At 43.6% G+C, this 22,552-nt stretch overlaps 1 protein-coding gene across 4 annotated transcripts; it reads left to right on the top strand.

Moving 5' to 3' along the window:
* Positions 1-1,687: 1,687 nt before the first annotated feature.
* zcchc2 (zinc finger, CCHC domain containing 2) lies at positions 1,688-20,991 on the top strand. 4 transcript variants are annotated; one of them, XM_079181262.1, is made up of 14 exons: positions 1,688-2,722; positions 5,334-5,454; positions 6,224-6,291; positions 7,662-7,733; positions 8,445-8,545; positions 10,745-10,848; positions 11,852-11,914; positions 12,909-12,969; positions 13,153-13,273; positions 14,345-14,412; positions 14,629-14,699; positions 16,040-16,156; positions 16,286-17,893; positions 18,702-20,991. In XM_079181262.1, exons 1-14 carry the CDS (start codon positions 1,922-1,924, stop codon positions 18,761-18,763), a joined length of 3,438 nt encoding a protein of 1,145 aa, XP_079037388.1. In that variant the 5' UTR covers positions 1,688-1,921; the 3' UTR covers positions 18,764-20,991. The 4 variants fall into 4 exon arrangements, with proteins under 4 accessions (XP_079037388.1, XP_079037387.1, XP_079037389.1 ...); XM_079181261.1 differs by having other exon boundaries at positions 6,221-6,291; positions 14,348-14,412; XM_079181263.1 differs by having other exon boundaries at positions 6,221-6,291; positions 16,292-17,893.
* The last annotated feature ends 1,561 nt before the right edge of the window (positions 20,992-22,552 follow it).

The raw sequence follows: 22,552 nt of genomic DNA, 5'->3' as shown, positions 1-22,552 counted from the left end.
GCGTCTAAAACCTTGTTGGGAAAACTGGATGAAATACAAACATCAAGAATATGTAGTGGGGTCTTTAAAACAACATCTGTGTATTGCAGGTAGAAATGGGGGAAATAACATTGGAGTTGAGAAGAATACAGATCATGATGACATATTGGGTCAGTTTACAAGGACATAACAATCATCCAACAATAAGTGCAATTGAGCCATGCTGGGAACATGAAAACATGCAAACAAAGAGCTTTGGTTGGGTAGTTAAGAAGAAGGCTAGTGAATTAGGTTGACTGGATAAAAGTTATTCTCCAGCTGTGGTTATGCCAGCTATTCCTCCTTGGTTACTGCCACAGCCTGAAATTGATCTTGGCCTCCTTGAACTGATGAGAGATGAACGTGGGGGAAACTATAAGATCTTCAAGTCATACATCAGTTACCACAATTAAATACAGATGGATCTAAAGACCCTAAAACTGGTAGAACAGCAGCAGCAGTAATCCAAGAATTCCATTTGGAGTGTGGGAAGAGACTCAGCGATGATTTATCTGTGTTTACATGTGAGATGATGGCCATATTATTGCCTTACAGTGGGTAGAGGACGTCAGGCCAGAGAGAGTGGTTATTGCATCAGACTCATGTGCAGTGCTAACGAGTTTGACATTTTGCCACTCCAGAAGTAGAGAGGATTTACTGTTTGAAATACTACAATCACTATTAAGAATCCATCAAATGCGGGTGGCTGTTAATTTTGTGTGGGTCCATGTTGGAGTCAATGGCAATGAGAAGGCATATAAAGCAGCAAAAAGGGCTGTGAAGAGTGGAAGAAATAATGTTAAATGTAAATATAAGCAAGTCAGAAGCTAAAGTGGTGATTAAGGGACAAATCAAAAAGATATGGCAGAATGAATGTAATAAAGAGAGTAAAGGGAGATATCTGATTAAAAAAAGAAAGCATTGGTTAGGAGTGCAGGTTCTAGTGGATGAACTAGAAAAGAGGAGATGATTATGACAAGACTACAGAATGGCCATACTGGTCTTAACAGTTCCCTCTATGTTATTGGAAAGCATAAAAATGGAAAATGTGAATTTTGTGGGGAAGAAGAAACTGTGGACCATGTTTTATTGTCCTGTCAGAAGTACGAGTCAGAGAGAGAAGTTTTGAAAAAGGGTCTAAGAGTGATTTTTTATATATACATATATATACATACATACACACACACATTTTTCTATATACATATCTTTATTTATTTACACACATATGTATATGTATGTGTGTATATATGTATTTATTTTCGTTTGGTTGTCGTATTAGAGTCCTTAGTCCACACTCCAGATTAGCGGGTGGCGGTAATGCACCCGAAAGCTGTGTGCCAACATTCATAAAAAGCAAAAGAAGAAGAAGAAGAAGAAGCAGGCGGCTGAAAACGGTCCGACTTGAACGCAGTTTTGTCAACGCCCCCCTATGCTTCCGCCTGCTCTCGTCTGCTTTTCAGGCGAGGCGCAGTTCATCTCGAACGAGGTAGTGAGGGACTCGAGCCGTTAGGCGTCAAGCGGATTGGTTAGAACAGACAGAAGGACGTAGAAAAGATGGCGGACTACAGTCATATTACAGCGAGTCCGACAACAGTCGCGCGATGGCAGCAACGTGCTAACCTTCTATAGCTACTCTGCCGGAACTGAGGAGTAGAACAAGAATGTAACGGAGGAAAAGGGCTAAAGCGCCCATGCTAACCTGAAGCTAAAGCCACAGGCTAAAGCAGTAAACATCCATGCAGCACTATCGCAGCGCCAGATGACTAGCGTTAGCTCAGAGTAAAAACACGACCCACCGACTGACAACTCTCCTCTTTTTCCAGCATTACGGAACGGTGTCCGTTGTCAGTGATGTATATTCGTGCGTTATTTACAGTCTGAAGCCTCTCTCGCGGCGCTGATAATGCTGAAGATGAAGCTACCGATGAAAATGGGCGAGGAAGGAGGCGACGAAACGGCCGAAGACAACTCATTGGATCTGTCGGAGCACCGACATGTTCCCAGGGCGGCACCTCCTTCTTCGGTGTCCGACGGACTAGATGAGTCGCCCCTTCCCGGTGTGTATCCATCCCAGCTGGACAAGGAGACTGTCTTTGAGTGGTTTGGCCTCCATCTAAAACCGGCTAAGCGGATCGAGTTCATGTGCGGGCTGCTACATATGTGCCAACCGCTGGAGCTCCGCTTTTTGGGATCTTACTTAGAAGACCTCGCAAGGAAAGATTACCACGTCTTAAGAGACTTTGAGTTTCGGGCTAATAGTCCGAGCGACTTGGGGCTTTTAACGGACGTGGTCGATCCAGTGGTGAGGTCCAAACTGCTGGTCTGCCTGTCCCTCCTCGGGTCTGACAGCAGGGAGTGTGCTGGAATACTCTTTCGGATCCTGAGCCATGTAGATCCGGCCTTGTTCTACAAAAACTATGACTGCTCCCTCCCTCCGCTCGGGGAGCCGCGCCACCTCCCGCTCCGTCCACCGTGTCGGGACGGGAGTGTGTACAGGAGTTCGGAGAAGACCTGCGGCTTCTCCGCTACCGAGACGACGACTGGACCTCTGGAGCAGCTGGCGTTGCTCTTCGCCATGGCCTCACTGCACCCGGCTTTCCACTTCCACCAGCGGGAGATGGTCCGAGGGCAGCTCGACAAAATAGAGCTCGCTATAGAGGAGGAGAGACGTCGAAGTCAGCTCCGAATAAACGGCCAGATAACGGTAACAAGCAGCAGAGCGACAGTAGTGCCATTACATGCTGTGCTAGATCATAACATGTGTTCTTCATGTCTGTAACGCTAGCATAGCTGGGTAAAGTTTGAAGTCAATCAAATGAACATAGCTAATTGGCTAATAATAATAAGTAGTCTGTTGTTACATTATCGGCTGCTTGGATGATAAGCAGCGCCCTAATAAAGCTCCATCCAGTGTTGTCTAACTATCTAACAGCCTGCAGCTGCGGACTACATATCCCAGCTGCTCGGTGCTGTACCTGCAGCAGCAGCCTGGTGGAGTGCTGATGGAGTGCTGGGTCGCTTGTGGTTTTTGAACCACGTGGGACATGTCACTGGTTCTGAGGGTTTCACTGTCCCCAGCAGGACAGTAGCTGCTTCTGCTGAATATTTCCTCCTTTGCTCATCAGATGTTGGAGTGAAATGTGTGCAACTGTGTCTTTTTTTGTTTGTTTATGCAATAGTAATAAAGTAGACTGCCAAGGTTATCAGCCATGCTAATGGTGATTTGAATCACTAGACTGAACTCTTCCCGACTTAGCTGCTCAGCTGTTTGTCTTTTCATCACTTCATTTTTTTACAGATGAGCCTTTGATAGAAACAAGCGTGAGAATTGTACCATATGTGTATGTGAACCTGTAGGGTAAAAACAGATGGTAGATCAGCATCTTGGAAGTGAATTAGGTTAGTTGGCTTGTTAACGTAGAATAATTGGTAAATATGAACAGAATTTCCAAATTAAATGTCTAACTCTTTCTCTGTCCAGTCTGTGTTTTGGATTTTACGGGGTTCTGCTTTTGCTTTTTACAAAGATATCCAGATAACTCTGTCTCCGGGCCCCTGGAGTGTGGTTTAGAGCAATGCTTGTCAGTTTCTGAAGCCAGAAAGTCCACATTTTACCCAAGAGGATGGAGCCTGGGGGATCACCAAGTAGCAACCTCCAGGGCCGAGTGGAGACCCCTGCATTCAAGGAAACCCGATTCCAATCACACCTCTGTATGTCACAGAATTGAAGGAGAAAAAACCCCTGAAATAACCAATAGAAATCTTAGGGACTAACATTTTCAACAGTGGTGGTTGCTGTTCGAGAAAAAGGTCAATTCCTACATAGTATTCCTCATCATCTTTGTCTCTATCAGACGATGTCCGTGTTCTTCCATCACTTTTAAACTGATGTCAATAGAGATCTTAAAGTTATCCCGTGTTCCCAACTGACTGCTTCCTTCACTTTCCTTTCCTCTAGTTGGGGTTATTAATCAGTGGAGAGGACCACCATAGTGTGTGCTTGAAACAAACACAAAGTCTCTGTACTGTATATCTTTGAGACTACTGACTGAGCCGCTGGGTCCTCAGGGTTTGACTAAAGTGGTGGGAGCTTCCTGTCGATTGACTGACTGATGGCATTTGTGAAATGTATGTACACATATGAATAGAAACATCACTTTCTTAATCTGAAGTCATGCTAGAGATACACAGCAGTTCTGCAGCAGACTCGAGCTTCCCACCAGAACGGTACCCCCCCCACCCCCCCCCCTACAGGGTCAACAACTGAAAATCAATCTCCCCGCAGATTGTTGGTAGAGTGCTACATGTTCCTTTGGGGAGCCTTTAATCAACTGGGCAATGGTTGGAAATGAATTGCCACTATCTATTATACATCGCAAATTAGACGATGATTGAAAATAGTTAAGTGTTAACTAAAAAAAGACCTGCGTTGGAGCTAGACTGTTCCCCACCTCTTGTTTGATGCTGACTTATCACAGTAAGCATACCGTTAAACAGAGGCCCAGTTTGTGCTGTGGCTCAGCGGTAGAATAGGTCGTCTTTCTATCCCATCGGATCCACGGCTCCTCCCATGTCCATGTGTCCTTGGGCAAGACACTTAACCCCAAGTTACTCCTGTAGACGGCCTGCTGTGTGGGAATGGGTGTGAACGTTTAGTCCTGATGTGCAGGTGGCAGCTTGCATGGTAGCTCCTCCCCTCAGTGTGTGAATGATGACATGTAGTGTTGAAGTGCTTTGAGTGCTTGTAGGACTATGAAAAGAGATATTCAAGTATATTTACCATCACTCTGTCTCTGCCATAGGGTCAATGAGGCTGACATCACTGGGATCCCGGTGGGCATGCACTGCTCTTGATGGAATCACACAAATGTTAGAGTGCTGTAGTGTGGTCCCAGACAGAGGGACGGAGTGAGAGGAGGGCCCCTGGGGGTTCTTTTTCTCCGAATGTCTGTATGGTTTAAGTGGACATTGTAGCTCCGCTGTTGTCAGTTTTCCAGGTTTCCTCTTGTGTTTGTTTGACATGTGGTGTTCACTGTTTTGTGCTATTCAACATCTAAAGTGTGTTTGTGTAGTTATTATTTACTTTGGGTCATTTAATCTTCGTCCCTGTGTATGCCAGAACTAAATGTTACTCCAGTTCTAAACAAATGTTTGTTACTGCTGCTGTAGATTCTGCTAAACGTAAAGGGATGGTGTATTTCTGCAGCGTGTTTCCATGATGAGCTAAATATGAACGTGTGAATTCTACTCGCGCTGAAATGAAAGGTGAAACCAGGATGAGCCTGTCACTAACTTGCTGTATTTTTGGTCTCCAGGAGCTGCCGGGTCAGAAGGCGGATTACCTGCCTGCCCCCGCGCTGGGTTTGGGGGAATGTACAGCGTCCCATCCGCCTTGCCAGAGCCGGCGCTCCAGCCGCTGGGCCGCTCAAAGAGAAGGTGATGGTGATAAGATATAAGATATTCATTTGCAGCAGGGAAGCTGGGCAGCATTTTGATTTGTTGACTTCATCGGACTGCTTGATTTAAGCAGTCTTGGTCTACACTGCAGGGGACAGATACCTGCCTTTATGTATTTACTCATTTACCTGACCCTGTAAGGATCTGTATGTTTGTTAATGTTGGAAGCTGCCACAGTTAGGGATGGGACGAAATGGGATGGAATAAAATCTCAATCACAATAAATTCATCTTGGTCAACTTTCATTATCAGGTTAATCGCAAATATTATCACAGGTCACATGGTAAAGAAGTAAAAAATAGAGCCTGATTTATTTATTATCTGAGAAAGAAAATAATGTATTTATTTTTCCTTCATTTATGAAGTGTACTTAACTTATTCATTTTGTTTGGTTTTCAATATAAATACATATTTCTTTCTTGACAAAATGTAAGTTAAAGTTATTCCAGTATGTTTTATTGGCATTTTAAGAGCTTTAAGCATATTTTAAAGGATTATGGATAATAATGTTAATTTCAATTATTTTGTCCTGCATCAACCTGACATGAAATCTTCATATCGTCCCATGCCTAGCCACAGCAACATACACAGAAGAACCCATCACACTGTCAATAATGCTTATGTGTAGAAAGTACGGACTGATTCCTAATAACTCTGGTTGTGTTTGTGAAGTTATTTTCTAAGAAGAATAGAATAATAGCTACATTACTCGTGTCCTGCTCAACATCCCCCCTCTCTGTTGCAGCAGTGCATATAGAGGGGATTGTGCTCAGGGGCGTCTCTCGGACCAGAATGGACAAGGACTACAGCTTTGAGGTAGGTAACGGCAGTGCAGACACACGGGCTGAAGGTGTCTTTGAGCGTGATATGAGATCTAAAGGTCAGTCAGACTGATTAGTGTCGGTATGTGTCACACAAACACACTAACGCAAACGCTTTGCTGCAAAACACCTGCGTGTGCTCTCAGCTTCGGGGGGACGGCCAGTTCAGTGCATTTAAAATGTGCTGCAGTGGTTTCCACATGGTCCGTGTACAGGCCCTCCTTTACATCACAGTCATACTTGCTCCTGCTCTATTGTATTATTGGTGTTTCAGAATCTGAACTGAGCATGTGCTAGTTGGTTAATTGTTAGATGATTGATTTACAAACGGAGGGTCCAGGCCCCATTGGAGGGATTCAAGGGGGCCTCAGCCAATTGTTGGGAAGATATTGTAAAATGCAAAAAAATATATATTTGAAGAAATAAAATAAAATTGTTATTATTATGGGTGTTATTATAGAATATCATTTCTAAGCATTAAGGGTGTCACAATCATAATAAGCTTCAGTTTTTGACCTTTGAAAGTAAAAAGCAGGGTTGGTGATCTCCCTGTGTTTGTTTCTCTATGCGTGTGTGTCGGTAGTCTGCAGCTGCAGCTCGTCTTTATACAGAAGAGTATTAAAATGTGAAAGTGCCGGAAAACAAAACGGTTTGAATCAACGATCGAATCATGACCTTAAAATTGAAAGAGAATCGTGCCACCCCTCATATAACGTGTTGGAATCTGATGTGCCACCACCATCCTTTTCTGCCAGCCACACAACATTCATCAGGCCATGAGCGGACAGTGTTGACCTGTAAAGCTTTCACGCGTCGTTCTCTGCATTATTCTCCAAACAAACAAAATGTACAGCGAAGAAGCAAAGAGACAACTAGTGTAACGGGCACAGCGCCATAAACCAGCCTCCACTCTGCCCAGGAGGAATCCTAATCTACTGTAGCGTCGTATCGCATCATCATGGACCATGACAGTAACTGAACCTTGTACCTAACCCATGTTTTCCAAGCTGGGATTGCAATTCTAAGTGATTGATATTTTCATTTGTTTGAAGTCTCAACCATTACACAACGTCGGCACCTCTGTGATGGCTGTGACTAACATGATTATGCAGTGGGGTTAGAAGGGATTGCTTCTTTCTTTTCACATTGCACTTGGTATGTTTTGTTAGTGTTCCTAATTTTGGTGTTGTTGTGTTTGTTAGTACGCATACACATCTGTCCTTTCTACACTCGATCAACAAAAATGGATCCCTCAAATCAACATGGTGGGGTGTTGTAAAGTCAGTGTTATATGAATAGTACCGTGAAGTGCAAGCAGTGTCATTGTTGTCTGAGTGATGGAGAAGGTCCTGCGCTGTGTTTCAGGTGAAGTGGTCCGACTCCTCCTCTAGCAGTGTGACCAAAACTCATCTGGAGCTGGAGAACTTCCTTCTGAAGGTATCTACTTCTTCTTTTGTGATCTTTCACCCATGTGGTACAATGTTCAGGGTCCTAAACTGTATATACTGTATGAGGGTGTATCTAATGAAAGACTTTTCTATTTCACAATGTTCTTTTTCAAAATTGTAATTACGTCATTTTCTCGCCCCTCACACTGGAGTACAAACCTAGTTTAAGTCCTACAGACTGCTTAACTCAGAGCCCAATGCACAATAGTTAAGAGAGTAAAATGGAAGACAATAGGCTTCAAGTGTAAAAATGTACTTAACTTGATGCTTACGTTTTTTCAAGAGAAAATGTGGGAAAATGGCTCATTTTACTGCTATTTGACTGCCTCATTGAGACGCATAATACGGCCAGAAAGACCTGGCGACAGATCTCAATATCCCGTCTGTTGTAGCGTGGAATGATTGTCGAGAGGGTGGGAACAGAAGGGTAGTGTGCATGGCAGTAAAGATGAGATTTCTTTCAGATTCTTTCTCTCTTTTGACTCGAGCCTTGTCAGGATTTGACAATGTTCTCGTGTCTAGAAGCCAGTTTCTCAGGGTGAGGCTAAAAATGCTGAGGTTTCATTCAAGACCAGTGAAGTTGAATTTCATTTGACACCAGACTTGAGAAGTTTACACACACTCTACAGCTCTAGCTTACCTCGATGGAGATAGCTGTCTGTGTGCAGACTGGTTCATCCTGCCTGTTTTCCTCCCACAGCTTCCTAAGGACAAGTGTACCGAGTCTTTTGAGAAGGGCATCCTGAGGCTTCTGAACCAGGGGGGCCGCAGTGAGAGCAGGGAGGTGGAGAAGAACCTCAGGTACTACATATATCCCAGATAGACACCTAATGGGGATGAAAACAACAATTTCTCTCTACCGATCAATATTAATATTTTATAATAATGAATCTGGCTTTAGTGTTAGAAAAGTGTTCTCATAATGTCTTTAACCTGAAGAAATGTGTGGCTTATTTTCGGGCTGGGCATTAATTCCATATGATCATTTATCACCTGTAAATGGAATCATATTGTGATGAAATCACATGGAGATATCGTGCTGCACGTTTACTTCATTGAAATTGATAATCATAAGCACATATGAAATCAAATTACTCAAAAAAACTGCTCAAACTATTGTCTTTATAATTTCACTTGAGACTTATGTTCATTTTGAGCGTTCTTAATTAAATGAGAAAATACTCCGTACATTTCATTTGTCAAGTATTTCATTCACACATGAGCTCACAAAATAGGCTTTACCATGTGGTTATCTCCTATAAATGATTGGAGTTATTGAATTACCAGAAAACATGCTATATTGTGATATATATCCTTAATGAGACAGGAAATATATCGTGATGGGAGATTTCATGAACAACAATGGAACTGTACTCAAACAACCTTTTATAACTGACCGACTGAAATAGGAGAGTTTGTGATTTCAATTCTTGGTATTCATTCTTTTCATGCATTTATCCTTCATGCACTGTCAACCATGTTGGAATGAATGTAATTGAGTTTCCTGTTTGTTGGCCTCTGGCACCCACACCACATGAGATCACATGAACACATTGCTCACTGCAGCAGCAGTCCCGACGGGTCATTCCCTTAGGATACCAGGTCAACATCTGTCTCCTTTTACCCAGAATCATTTTCTGTATGTTATACATCTGGAATATATTTTTACACTCTTCTGTGCCACAAATCCCGACCTGGGCTCTCTTGGTCTTGAAGCTGTCCGGTGAATGTGGCAGAACCAAAGATTTACAATAACCTCTGTGATTGCAGCATGTTGAGAGGGACTGAGCTTTAGGTCATCACACAACAGGAATTATTGTGAGTAAAGAAGATCTGCTGCTAGTCAGTGTTATTCATGCACATCTTCTATGTTGGTAGTGAGTGTATGAATAGCAGCAAGGCCAAGAAAACACTGGACGAGATCAAAAATGAATGTTTATCTAGAGGTTAACACTGTGGACTGAGCTTTTTGACACAATTGAAGCTATCAGGATCTAAAGGGTTTAAAGCTGCTGCTGCTACAACTGCTGACTGGTGAGCAAGCCAGATCAGCAGGTCAATCTACAATAACTCACTTGCTGTTTTGTTCAGAACAACAGCATGCTCTTGTACCTTTCTCCTCATTTAATCTCTTTGCCTCATGTCTCTCCCTCTGGGAGACCTCTGCTCTAGAGTTCAGAATCACTCAGATTAGGATTATCTTCTTCAAACGGGTCTCAACATTGTCTTCAACAGTTACAGTCGTGCCAGTAACACATTGTGTGAGGGGTGAGGCTGATTTTCAAAGCCAGCTACTTCCTTGTTGTCATCGAGAACACACACACGCACCACGGTGTCCATGAGTTTTATTTTGTGTAAAACGAAACTGTGGAAAGTGAGACTCATCTTCCTGAGAGCTTTTCCTCAGTAGGCCTGCCCACAAGCAGCTGCATTAGCCTTTGCTGCCCTCTGTGGGTCTAATCTGCACCAATCATAGAACAATCCAACCATCTATAGGTCCATTGTTCACTGTGAAGGCTGTTTTATATGAAAAGGGCTTTATTATGAAGTGATTCCTCTTTATACATACAAATATATGTGTTAACAAAGAATTCAAATCTAATTTGTCCTTTGAACCTAAAAAAGTCTTGCATGCACATTTCAGTCAGGCCCTTTGAGTCACAAGAAAAATGTTTGGATGGAAAATGATTTTAGCGTGTCATGTCTTAAGGCATGCCAACAGATGTGAACGTGTACAGGCTTATTACTGAACAAATAATATCCCAAAGATATACTGAGGCTATGGAATGTGTTAAAAGTTCAAGTTAAGGTTAGGATTTTATTTGTCATATACACATACACGAACGTGCTCAGGGAAACTTCGACACATAGACAGTTGCACTGATGGACTCTGCCTACAAGAGACCTGCAACACAAACATCTCTGAGCTCTGCTCGGCCGCCGAACACATATGATTGTAGCTCTTTAACCGGGTTTCCCTTCTTCTCGGTCTGCCTTCAGGGAGAGGTTCCTATCTGCTCCTCCAGTCTTCAGACAGACCAGAAAGGTCTGCAGCTTCTTCAATTGTGACTCCAGTTACTCTGCAAGTCCTCCTTGCTGCAGATGTGAGTATCCGACTGAATGGTACAGCTCCACTCTACTGGACTCACTTTGAGTACCAGGTACAGATCTAGATGTTTCCACTGCAGATAGTCGACGTAGGGCCGGGTTCTTAGCTGACGGCGTTGAGCGAGACCACCGTGACATCTTGAGAACGACACAGCTCTGGCTGGATCCTTTCATCAAAAGATGCTGTTACTGTTGACCGTAGCTTGGCTATTTAAAAATGGTGGGTTTGTGCAGGACACGTGACAATTCTGGTGTCGGTTCTCTGACCAATCAGTGGTCTGTAGTGTTTTAATTCCACCCTCTACAGAGGTGATATCACAATAAATACCAAGTACCAGATACTCTCCACATCTGTCAGTAGACAGATAGACAGACAATGTCCATGAAGTCTTAATCATAGGGAATGTTGCTTTTCTTCACTTAAAGCAAGTCTCCCTTTTTGAATGGCGCCCTTTAAAGTCTCCAGACTGAAGCAGGTTGAAGTCTTCTGTAGAGGTCTCACTGATGTGACCTCCCCACAAGGACTCACCACGTCCTCTGGTCCTCGGCTCTCTTTTTCTGGAGCAAGTCCAGCTGCATTTCTTTACATTTTCTTTGCACAAATATTAAATAGTCTGTCATCAGGATCTGAATAGTTATGTGTCCAGGAACTGTATACTACACAATCTTGTTACCGAGTTGAACTTCAGTAAAGTCATTTTAAATGCCTATAATATGTTTATTTGATACTGAAGTGTTTACTGTCAACATCCATCATACAAGGTGTTTTATTTATCAGTCAAGTCATAGTCCATCATTATTCACTATCCACACACACACACACACACCTGTGAGTGTCCAAACACATTTGAAAGAATGAAGCACAAGTGGTGACAGACTATTCTGTCATAAATATACAGCCACTAATGTGTCCAAAATGTCAAGCCAATTGTATTAACAGCCCAGTATCAAGAGGCATTGTATGATTACTGTCAACAAAGTTCTGTTTTCCTCTGAAAGGCAACAGCCAGCTGGGTAAAGCCTACCAAGGAGAGTGTTCTGATGCCTCCAGTCAGGAGGAAGGTGAGAACACTCATGTGTTGTCCTCTGTGGACAGTAGAAGTGGCATGGAGCGAGCAGGACAAACACAGGTCATGAGAGCATCTATATTACATTATATAATCAGCTGTAGTGGCCTGGTCACATGATGTTCTACTGCTTTAAAAGTACCTCCCTTTAACCTTCAGAAAATGGCCAATAGAAAAGTCCTACTGTCGTCTGCAACCCGTGGGCCTCACTAGGTGCATTTGTGGCTCTTTCATTATTTTAGAAATGAATTCAATTCATTGTGTAAATAAACTGTCATTTTAAGGAGAATGAAGGAATATTTGGTCAGTATTGATGTTGGTTAAGTGGTTTACCTTGTATAACTTAATATTTAGATATATATAATCTTTTTATAGCAGTTATAAGGTGGGGAGTCCTTTAGAGTCGAAGGTATCAAGAAGGAGTTTAAGAAGAAATGTAATGTGTGGTTGTACGCCGACCTTTGCTCGGAATTTAGGATTATATCATGTTTAGAGTACAGAGAGGTCAGGGCCATGTTATGCTTAGTTAGCACAAAGCGTGAAAGCACTAACTAAATGAAATAAGCCTCCTAATAACGCCTAATTATTCCAACGCCCTGTGCTGGTGTCGAGCTTTAGAAACTGTGTGCTCTGGAAGCGGCTATATCGATAAAGCATGCTGATGTAACCGAGTGGTTCAGTCAAATTTCAGTTCTTTCTTTCTAAATAGACTTCCTGTTTATGTCACCTTTCATATTAGGAATAATAAGAAAAAGGACACTTGATTTGAAAAGATATCTCTGCTTTCTTTAACAATTAGTTTGATTTCTATGTAGTTAAATGTGTGAATGTAGTATTAAAATATGCCTTGAACAGCAGCTTTGACCACACCATAATGTAAGTATGCTGTAGCACGTCTTGTGTCACAGTAAGAAATCATGTAAACAGCATCTACATCACATGTGGTCTTTGTATATGGTGTAATGGTGCTTTGTTGAATGTCCTCTCAGATATAGAGTCGTACACTCAGGGACATAAGAAAAAGCTTGGGACCAAGAGTCCATGTCAAAGGTGAGTAGACTGTAAAAAACGTTTACACTACATTCCTAACAGGACTCATTGATTTGGAGTTTTTATTGAAGAAATATTGATCACAGCGTTTAAAATGAGCAAAATAAGTTCATTAATAGCAGCGAAGCATGCTGAGACTACATTTCTTATGATCTTTATGATGAACGCTCTACTCTCCACCAGTCTCTCTAGTGCCAGGGGCCCTCAGGGGGATAGTCGGAGGGGGGGCCACACTGCAGAGCTCAATGGTCCAGCAGAGAGGAGGAAGAGCTGTCCCCAGAGGAGCGGCCAGGAGGCTGAACAGGTGAAACATGGTTCCTTCTCTTTATCTGCAGTACTTGAACATACTGAAACACATGGATGATCGCTTCCATATGTTACACAGACATTTACATACTCGGTACAGGTGTTCTGGTCATAATAACACTTCTACAAATGTTTGCACTCCTTCAAAGTTCTAATGACAAAGGAAGAAGCTGAAGAGAAGGAAGTTATACTTTTAAGGTTACACTTCAGTTAGTGTGTGTGTGTGTGTGTGTGTGTGTGTGTGTGTGTGTGTGTGTGTGTGTGTGTGTGTGTGTGTGTGTGTGTGTGTGTGTGTGTGTGTGTGTGTGTGTGTGTGTGTGTGTGTGTGTGTGTGTGCGTGCGCGCCACATGAATGGGAATACTCATTGCTAATCTCACTGTTATGAATCAAGACTATGTGATAGTGAGATAGGCAGGTGATGAAGGGAGAGAAGGTTGAAGGTAATACAAGTTGCACACTGGGATAAGATCACAGTCCCCACTGGCGTTCCATTAAATATCACACCGCACCGGGTTCATGAGGCACATTCCTAACCGGGTCATATTGATTTCAGCAGCATTTAAAATATGATTAATGATTTCAAATGGCTGTTATACATTAAATTGTGATACATTTTGACAGTTGTTCTTTCTATTAGACTAGTTTAAGTTTAATACTCTGTTTTAACATCAGGGAAATCAGTCTAGGAACCTGCCTAATGTACAACATACAGAGTAAATATACAACAATACACATCCATCAGCGATATATACTATAGTGTACCTCTATCCACGGATGCACCGCTCTGGGATTTCTGGATCACAATGGTGTTCTTTACATGGAGTTGTGTCATGTGGTTTCACTTATCCAATTATATTGTAAAACTGTGAGTGTCGTGCTAATATCTCCGACTTGTTACTGTTGACTCACCATTGTCTGTACATTTGTGAGGAAGCGAGCATCTGTCCTCTGGTCTAACTATCTGGTGGTATGTTAGTGACTCTGTAGTGTCTCTCCACAGCATCAGTAGGCTTCTTTGCTTTTGGCTGAAACTTGTGAAGCTGTTCTGATTCACTGTCCTCCTCACAGCAGCAGGGCACTGAGAAGAGGAGCCACCCGTGCACTAAAACAAAGAGCAGAGGCCTGCCCACAGACAGGTAGGTCACAAGTGTATGACTCAGCAGGTATCGGTGCTAGTAGTTGAGTCACCTAGAAGAAGAAAAAGAGTGCAGTGTCCCTGATGTTAAACCTACTCCTGATACTAGACAGTGGCACTGACTCTAGTCCTCTTATTCCACATTTGTGTTCGTCGGTACTGTCTTTCTCGTTGACATTGCTCTGTCCCCTTGTGTCCCATCTCTGTCTCTTTCTAGGGACAAGGGGAAGGGGGCTGCCTTTGTAGCCAACGGCAGGTTGGTGCTAGCTCTGCCCCCTCAGAGGCAAGGTGAGTCTGGACGGCTTCTATGTCATTGTTCAAAGGCTGAAAACAACATTTGAGGGATTCTGCCCCAACTAGTAGGATTAGTCGCTGATTGCATGATGGTAGAAATCAACACAATACACATTAGAAAGCTAAAGACTGAGCCTTCGCATTGGTTGCATTCTGCGTCTCAGAATGAGTTTTTTTGCACAACAAAGTGCCAGATTACTATGGCGACGCCATGACCTTGTGGAATGTCTTGTCATGTGTGTTTGTGTACAGAATCACATGCTCGCCCTCTGGCCCCTCTGCTGCTTCCATCCAGCTCCATTTTGCATTATATTATGTTTCTCAATGAGATACACAATGCTAGTTATCATCACGGTCATTGGTTGCAGCGACACACAGCTCATGGAGGCTGTTTAGTACTTTCAATCTCAGAACCCGTCGACTGTCGTTGTGACGAGGACTTAGCCTGTGGGGACAACGGCTAATGTTTCTGGGGCTCCGGTGTAGCTGCAGCTATCCGCGCCGATCATTGGTTACAGTCTAATGAGCAACTGGAGACGTGAGGATGGAGATCACAGACTCTGCATTCATGTGCAGATATCGGTTTAAAGACAATAATGCTGAATTACCGCAATTTGCATTAACAATCGCACTCCTTGTCATAGTCAAATCTAAACACAGACGATATACACTTTGAGGATATTATTGTCCCTGATGTCCATCGAGAATATAGGCCATAATTCCAAATCTTCAGGACTCAAATAATAATAATGTTTTTAAATTTCCTTCTTTAATCCAGTGAACTATGCAGTTAGCTATTAGCAGTTTCTGGTGCACTGCAACCAGAAACTGCTAATTCAGCATTCTTTTAATGGCGCCAATTTGACAAAATGTAAACAAGTATAGGCTTCAAAAGCAAAACTTAATTACAGCCTCCCCTTAGCATTATGGAAACTTCAAAGTGATTTAAAGTGGGACAAAGAATATTGGTAGGGTTACAGTGTCAGGCTTTAAAAACCACTGCTATAGAAAGTTCCTAAAATACAGTATCTTATCTAATCAAATAGCTCTTACACACAAGCATAGACTAACGGTAAAATAGTTTGACTTTATGACCACAGGTTGTAAGGGATGTTTTTTTCTCGATATCTTTCCAGAACCTCGTCTGTTGGATATATCGAATAACTGGCTTTTAAAGCCTCCAACTTTTCAGTGTCACTGAACACAACACTGCTGTTCAGGTCGTGGCACACAGCCCCAGACTGCTGTACACAATAGTAAATACGTACATAGTTTCACATGAAATGCTCTGTCTGGTGGCTTCTCTGCAGTTGAGCACACACATGTTGTTGCAGATAGAGGTTCTGGTCCGGATACCTTTGGTGAAACATCATCAGAAAGCTACAGCTCTCCATCCAGCCCTCAACACCCAGGACCAGAGAGCCTGGATAGTGAGGACGACAACAACAAAGGTAAAAACCCTCCCCACACACGCCCACAAGTACAAAGTACACTTGAGGAATGAATTCCCACAGTGTGCTACATGCTTCCGTTATTGTCACAAGGATGTTGGTGTGCTTACCTTATCTTGTTTCTGTTAGATACAGACAGCCACTCTGATGACTCAAGCAAAGGTCGGGGCCCCAACATGTTCTTCGCCCACCAGACTGATGCAACTGTGGTGGGGGAAGTCTCTGTCCACTCTCTGTCTTCCAAAGTCCACCAGGCCCAGGCGGAGACCAGCACAGATTTCCCCCCTCTGTCGGCCATGCGCTCTCTGCCCTATGTGCTCCGTAACGGGGCTACTGACTCTCCACTTCCACTGGTCCCTCCTCCAAGTCAAAGCATCATCCCCGATGGGAAGCCCTCGCCTGGGACCCTGATGATGCACATGCCCCCAGTGCCTCCAGCTGTCCTAGGCCCTGGAATTGTGGGAGACCCGGAGAAGAGGGATGTCCTCCCAACCTTTGGGATTCCACCTATCGGCCTACACCCTTCAGGAAGTCCTGCTGTGCAGCCTCTGGTTCAGAGGTTCAAAACAGCTATGTCTCACAGCCAAGGTGGCCCTGATGGAGCTTCAGGGAGTGGTTATAATCCTGCTGCCCCACAGGCTTCAGTCCAGGCTCCTGTAAGAGCCATCAGTATCATGTCTCCTGGCCCGACATCCTTCTCCTCTCCTCTTCAGCAGTCTCTGCCCTGCCAAGACCCGGCCAGTGTCGGCTCAGGCCTGGCCTCCTCTCTGCCTCACGTGGAGACTTTACATGCCAAGCACCCCGGCTTAACACTACCATCCGGCATGCCTTCTCCCTACACTCTGCCCCCTGTCCCCGCCTCTGTCTTACCCACTGCAGGAGCACCTGCGGCCGCTGGAATGGCTCCATCTCCTGGACAAGTGCAAGCAGCTGTTCCTCCAGCTGTGCCCACCCACACCCCTGGACCCGCCCCCAGCCCCAGCCCAGCGCTCACTCGCAGCACGGCACACAGCGACTGTACATCCTACAGCAGTGCCTCTGTCGTCTCTGGCAACTCGGTTGCTTTTCAGCAAACCCAACAGCAACAATTGCCCCCCCAGCAGCCGACACCGCTACTGCCACAACAGCAGCAGCAGCAACCGATGGGCTGTGGGACCTGTGGGTGTCACAACAACTGTGGTGGCCGAGGCAGCATCAGTACCAACAACGGTGTCAGTGGTGCTCCCGGCTGCCAGGCACCCTTATTCTTCTCCCACCAGATGGCAGCAGCCCGGCAGGTGTTCAGCGTTCCACCGCCTCTCTTCCAGCTCACAAGCTTGTGCAGTAACAGTTTCCTCACCCAGGCCCAGCCTCCTCACCAGGCCAACGGTGCTGCCACCTTGCCCCCCTTCTTCCCCACTGCTCCACCTCCTGCACACCCGTCCCCCTACGGCCCCCTCCACACTCACTCTCACAGCCACGCCGACTTGCCGTCACATATGTTGGGCAGCCAGGCTGCAGCGGTGGCAGCTGTCGCAGCTGCAAACTACAACCTCCAGCAGCAGATGGCGCCGGCGGCATCATTCTGCCAGCGTGTCTACCAGCATGTGTACCCACCCTTGGGGATGCTGCCGGCCGCCGCGCTGGGAGGAGGTGGAGTCAACAAGAAGAGCGGGAATGTGTCCTGTTACAACTGTGGAGTGAGTGGCCACTACGCTCAGGACTGCAACCAACCCTCTATAGACTCCACACAGCAAGGTAGTGCAGCGACACGGAACAGGGAGAAACAGAGGACCCCTTAGTGTTCAGCAGAGTCCAACATTTAGCCAAGACTGAAGAGTTAGGGCTCATCTGTTAAATGTCACCTCTGATGAGTTACCTCCTTCCGTTTGGGTTATTTGGCCAGAGGAGAAGTTGTGCCACTGGAACATTAACATTGCATCAAATAACAGCACCAAAATACTGGTTATCTTCCAGGACACCTGTGTGCCAGAGAAGGAAAGACATGGCAAAAAGCAAACACGCATAGCCATCAGGGACAGTTTCAGATAGTTTAGGCAAGCGGCTCATTTCTGCACTTAATCCTCCATTAAATCTTTTCTCATGTAAAAAAAAAAAAGCTGCTGATAACAGCATAAATCTCCCCTAGTCTTTGTCAAGTGGTAATGGGCTCATCACGGCCCCCTGTAAATGTTCTTTTGTGATGTTTTTTCTGCTTCTATTGGGCACAAGTGGCAGTAATGCTTGAAAACAACCCTGGGCCAGTCACACAAAGGTGGCCTCTCTGCACAGAGCTTCTCCCCTCAGCTAAGCGAAGTCATGTTGACAACATCAGGAGCAGACTGCAGCTCGCTCATTGAGAAGTAATGGCAGACTAGTGACTGTCAGCCAGGTACCGGTCACTCAGGTCATAGTTTCAGTAGCTGGAATGAGGTGAACTTAGAACAAAGGCCTTCATAATGTTCACACTGTTCATGTTCTGTCCACTGATTGTATATCCTGTGTGTTTGGATGCATCTCTTCATGTGTGCATGTGGTTGCTTGTGTGTTGGTGTTGACCCCGCAGGTGGCTTCCGGTTAAAGTACGCAGCCTCCCACATTTCAGATGTACTTGACAATGCCAACTGAAGAAGAAGAAAGGACGAAGAGGAGTTCCTCTGGTCTTGCGGTGACTGTCGTCTGGTCCCCCCACCCCGCTGTGTGAGCAGTGCACTGATCTTCTGTGTACTTCAGGAAAAAAAATATTCTTCAAAAGAAAGTGACCTGTGAAGGCTCGGTGGACACAGCCTGGGGAAGTCTTGTTCTCAGTCCCTTTCCTTTAGTTTGTCTTTGATATTTTGCACTGAGGGCTGGACATGAATAACTTATTATTTAATAATTGGGAAGAGATTGAGGATTGTTTTTGTTTTTACATTAAAGAGCAGACTGGTCTCAGCTGAAAAGAAGTTCTTAAACACTATTCTATATTTCTAAAACAGCATATTTATTCTTTTCCCTCAGTATTACTGCTGACCTAGCTTTTTATTGTCGGAGAGAATTGTACAACTGTTTTCAAATATTAAATCAAAAAAGTAATGTTAGCAAAATGGATTCTATGTTGGTTGGTTTTTTTTATTTTTATTTTTTGTTGTTGTAATGTTTTCTCATTGAAGGAATCTGACTGTGTGGTCTTATGCATTTCTGCCACTTGATATGTTGTGGTTGGACGTAATTGATGCTTTTTATTATTTCATTTTTTTTAATTTTTAAAATGGTTATACTTGGTGAAATGCACTATAGTGAAGCAGGAAACACAAGTGCACTAAAAAGTTTGCACAACCGAGCAGATGTAAGGATTCACTCATTACCACGAAACAGCAAAACCAATCAGCTGATGCAGTACTGTGAGTGCTTAGTGTAGTTTAGTACTTCAGGTGTGAAACAGTCTTAATTACACTACAGATAGAAATACCACAGAAGAGGAAACCTGATCCTAGTCCAGTAAAAACCTGCATTTAGAATGTCACGCTTACATTGTTTAAATGTAGGACGAGTACAGAAATGTCAGCAGCTGCTCTTGTGGGCGGAGCCAGCATGAAACTACTCTGGATTCTTTCTTCAAGGGTTGACAGAAATGTACGGCATAGCTGAAGTTCTATAGACTGATGCAAACCTTTCTACAGAGAAATGATCACTGCTGCTCAGCCCTGTTGATATGTTAACACCGTCCGTTTGTAGTTCATGTCCAGATGGCCTCATCTTATACAAGAGCACAATGTCACTGTGCACCAATGACTGACTTGTTAATCAACCTGAAGTGTCCGTGTGTGGTTGTGTTCTCTGTCACAGAACTGTTGATGTCTTACTAACCTGATAACATTTGACATCATCTTCTGAACTGAGATCCCTCGTGTGAATAAACACTTGAACACTTCCCAAGCTGCATCTGGCAGCACCTTACTGCAATGTTCCACTTGTTATGAAGCCTCAATGCAGTGTTTGAGAACATGGAGACCCAAAGTGTAGCGTTCAATCAATAATACATGAAACACAGTTGGTGAAATCATGAATTGAACTGGTTTCTATAAATATTTGACACAATTCATGTTTATCTTTTATGTATTTAATATTGAACACTTCTGTGGTAACGGTTCTCAAGATAACATTGAGCCTGTGATAGTGTGTGTACAGTCAGTTTGTTTGACACCATCAGGATTCCCATTCTCCTCAGCGACGCTCCCACGTGTTTATTGTAGTTTCTCATTATTGTGCCATTTCAACATTTCCTCAGCATCGTGGTATCCAGCCGTGTGGTTCCTGGTCAGGGGGGAGTTAGTGTGTGTGTGTGTGTGTGTGTGTGTGTCGGAGTTTTCAGGGCTTTGTGGGCGCTCTGCTTTTTTTGTGTTTCCGTCTGCCATCAGCTACTGTCAGTGCAAAAGGGAAATTAAAATCTATGCATACACATTTTCCACATTTTCTTGAATGTTTAGAATGACAGGCAGGAGCTGCCGGTAGAGGAGACTATGAGATATTTGATGCACTCAAACACTACTGTCAGATGGGAGTGTCTCCACTTCCTCTTTGAGCTTCTGTTTATGTCACAAACTGTTTCCCAGAACGCTCCACTTTTCATTGGACACTTGAAGTGGATCAGAAGGTCCTGCAGAGTTCTGTATCCATCAATCACAAGCAGTTAGCAAATGTGGACCGGAGGGAAGTCCAGTATTTATTTGGAGTGTATTTGTGTTGACCGTGATGGTTTGACCCTATCTTTACATTTGAGGGGTCCTCCCTCTGCTGCCTGTACTCTGAAGGTCGAATCTATTTTTACAGCGGAATTTGGATTTTATGCAACATATTGATGTTCTTTTTCTGTAATTAAAAGCAATAAATATAAAAATGGAAAGTGAATTTGTCCGGTCTTGCTTTTGATTTATTGGTTTATTTCACAGAGTTGGGCCGCATGTCGCAATATTAACTGAGTTGAGAATCAAGATAATTACACACAATGTCCTCTGCTAGCTTCCAGTCTGGGCAAATGGATTTGATAATGTAGATAAAGTCACATATTAATGAGAAGTAATGAAATTTTGATTTGTTTTCATGGAAACACAAGAAAATAACTGCAGCTTCAATGTGAATATTTACTTGATGAATTTTAGAATTGTTTCTTGTGTTAAAAATCCACCACTTTCACATATTTTGCAAATGTTTTTCAAATGGTTGTCCATGGACACCCCCAAAATATGAGAAAAGAACATCCTCTATCTCTCTTTTTCATCTGCTCCATCTATTAAAATTCATGTTATTTTTCTGGTTGGGATTTTAATGTACAGCATAATTTGCTCTATAGTGGGTAAAAGCACTGTATATTAACAACACATCCAAGAACATGTACATTCTGAAAACGGTCATAATTAATGAACAATTCATTTACAACAGCCCGAGATGTCTTGCTGATCTCTCCCCTGTGACTAGAAACCGACAGCAATGAATGTATCTTCTCTGTTCTAAGTTGTTCTTATGCGCTCTGATATTCTTAGCCATGATGAGTCTGATAGGGGCACTGGCCGAATATTATATTCCTTAAGCACTGAAAGGTATTTATTACAGTTTTTTGACATACTATGACTTTTGTCAACATACTATATTATGACACCTGACCTGCTGCCTCAAAGGCCGCACATGTGGGATCCTTACATCCCCAACTCCCTGTTTGGAATCCACCGGAACATTTACCAAACCTACGGAGCTCGTTCTCTAACAACTTATTAGGTATAAATGAACTTTGGATACGGTGCACAGGACTTTTCTACCAAGGAATCGAACAAAGCGCCACTCACAAGAAGGAGAGGAGGAGGTGGGAGGGCAATGTGAAGTGTGTGACCTCTGTCAAAGGTAAATATCTATTTATTAAAGGTTTCAGCTCTGAAAGCTTCGTCCCTTTGGCATCTCCACATCCATTGGACACGCATAGACCTCGCTCTATGTCCACTGTGTTGAGTTTCATGAGCTTTATCTCAAAAGTAACTAGTAACAGCCATCACATGTTGTGAAGTAAAAAGTAATATTTCTGTCTGCAATATAGTCAACAGAAGTTGAAGAATACTCAAGTAAAGTACAAGTACAATTGTACTGAAGTACAGTACTTGAGTTTAGGTATTCACCTATTTTCTACCACACTATGTGTTGCAGTAGGAGAGTTAGCCAGTCAGTCTTCACGTGTCCACATACGTGTCAAAGGAAGTATAGTGATTGTGGTTACACTGATTGTACTGAGCCCATCTGTGATATCACAGGCTGCTTTTTAAGAGTTTCTAGCAGCTAGAAGGAGACACTGGCAGCACTTGAGGCTCGTGTCTGTTACGTGTCTGTCTGCTTTACAAACTGACCATGTTGAATCATCCCTGGCAAACACAACCACTATTATTGCAAACT

Source organism: Pholis gunnellus (genome assembly GCF_910591455.1).
Source record: "Pholis gunnellus genome assembly, chromosome: 20".
Classification (NCBI taxonomy): domain Eukaryota; kingdom Metazoa; phylum Chordata; class Actinopteri; order Perciformes; family Pholidae; genus Pholis; species Pholis gunnellus.
The sequence above is the reverse complement of the archived record's forward strand: the minus strand, read 5'-3'. Positions and strand labels throughout refer to the sequence as shown.

What these genes read in the sequence shown, in the direction of transcription:
- zcchc2 (XM_079181260.1), top strand. Translation starts at nt 1,922, where the DNA reads ATGCTGAAGATGAAGCTACCGATGAAAATGGGCGAGGAAGGAGGCGAC. An exon ending in CTGGGCCGCTCAAAGAGAAG is followed by an intron (nt 5,455 to 6,220) that starts GTGATGGTGATA and finishes TCTCTGTTGCAG; the next exon opens with CAGTGCATATAGAGGGGATT. An exon ending in TGCCTCCAGTCAGGAGGAAG is followed by an intron (nt 11,915 to 12,908) that starts GTGAGAACACTC and finishes ATGTCCTCTCAG; the next exon opens with ATATAGAGTCGTACACTCAG.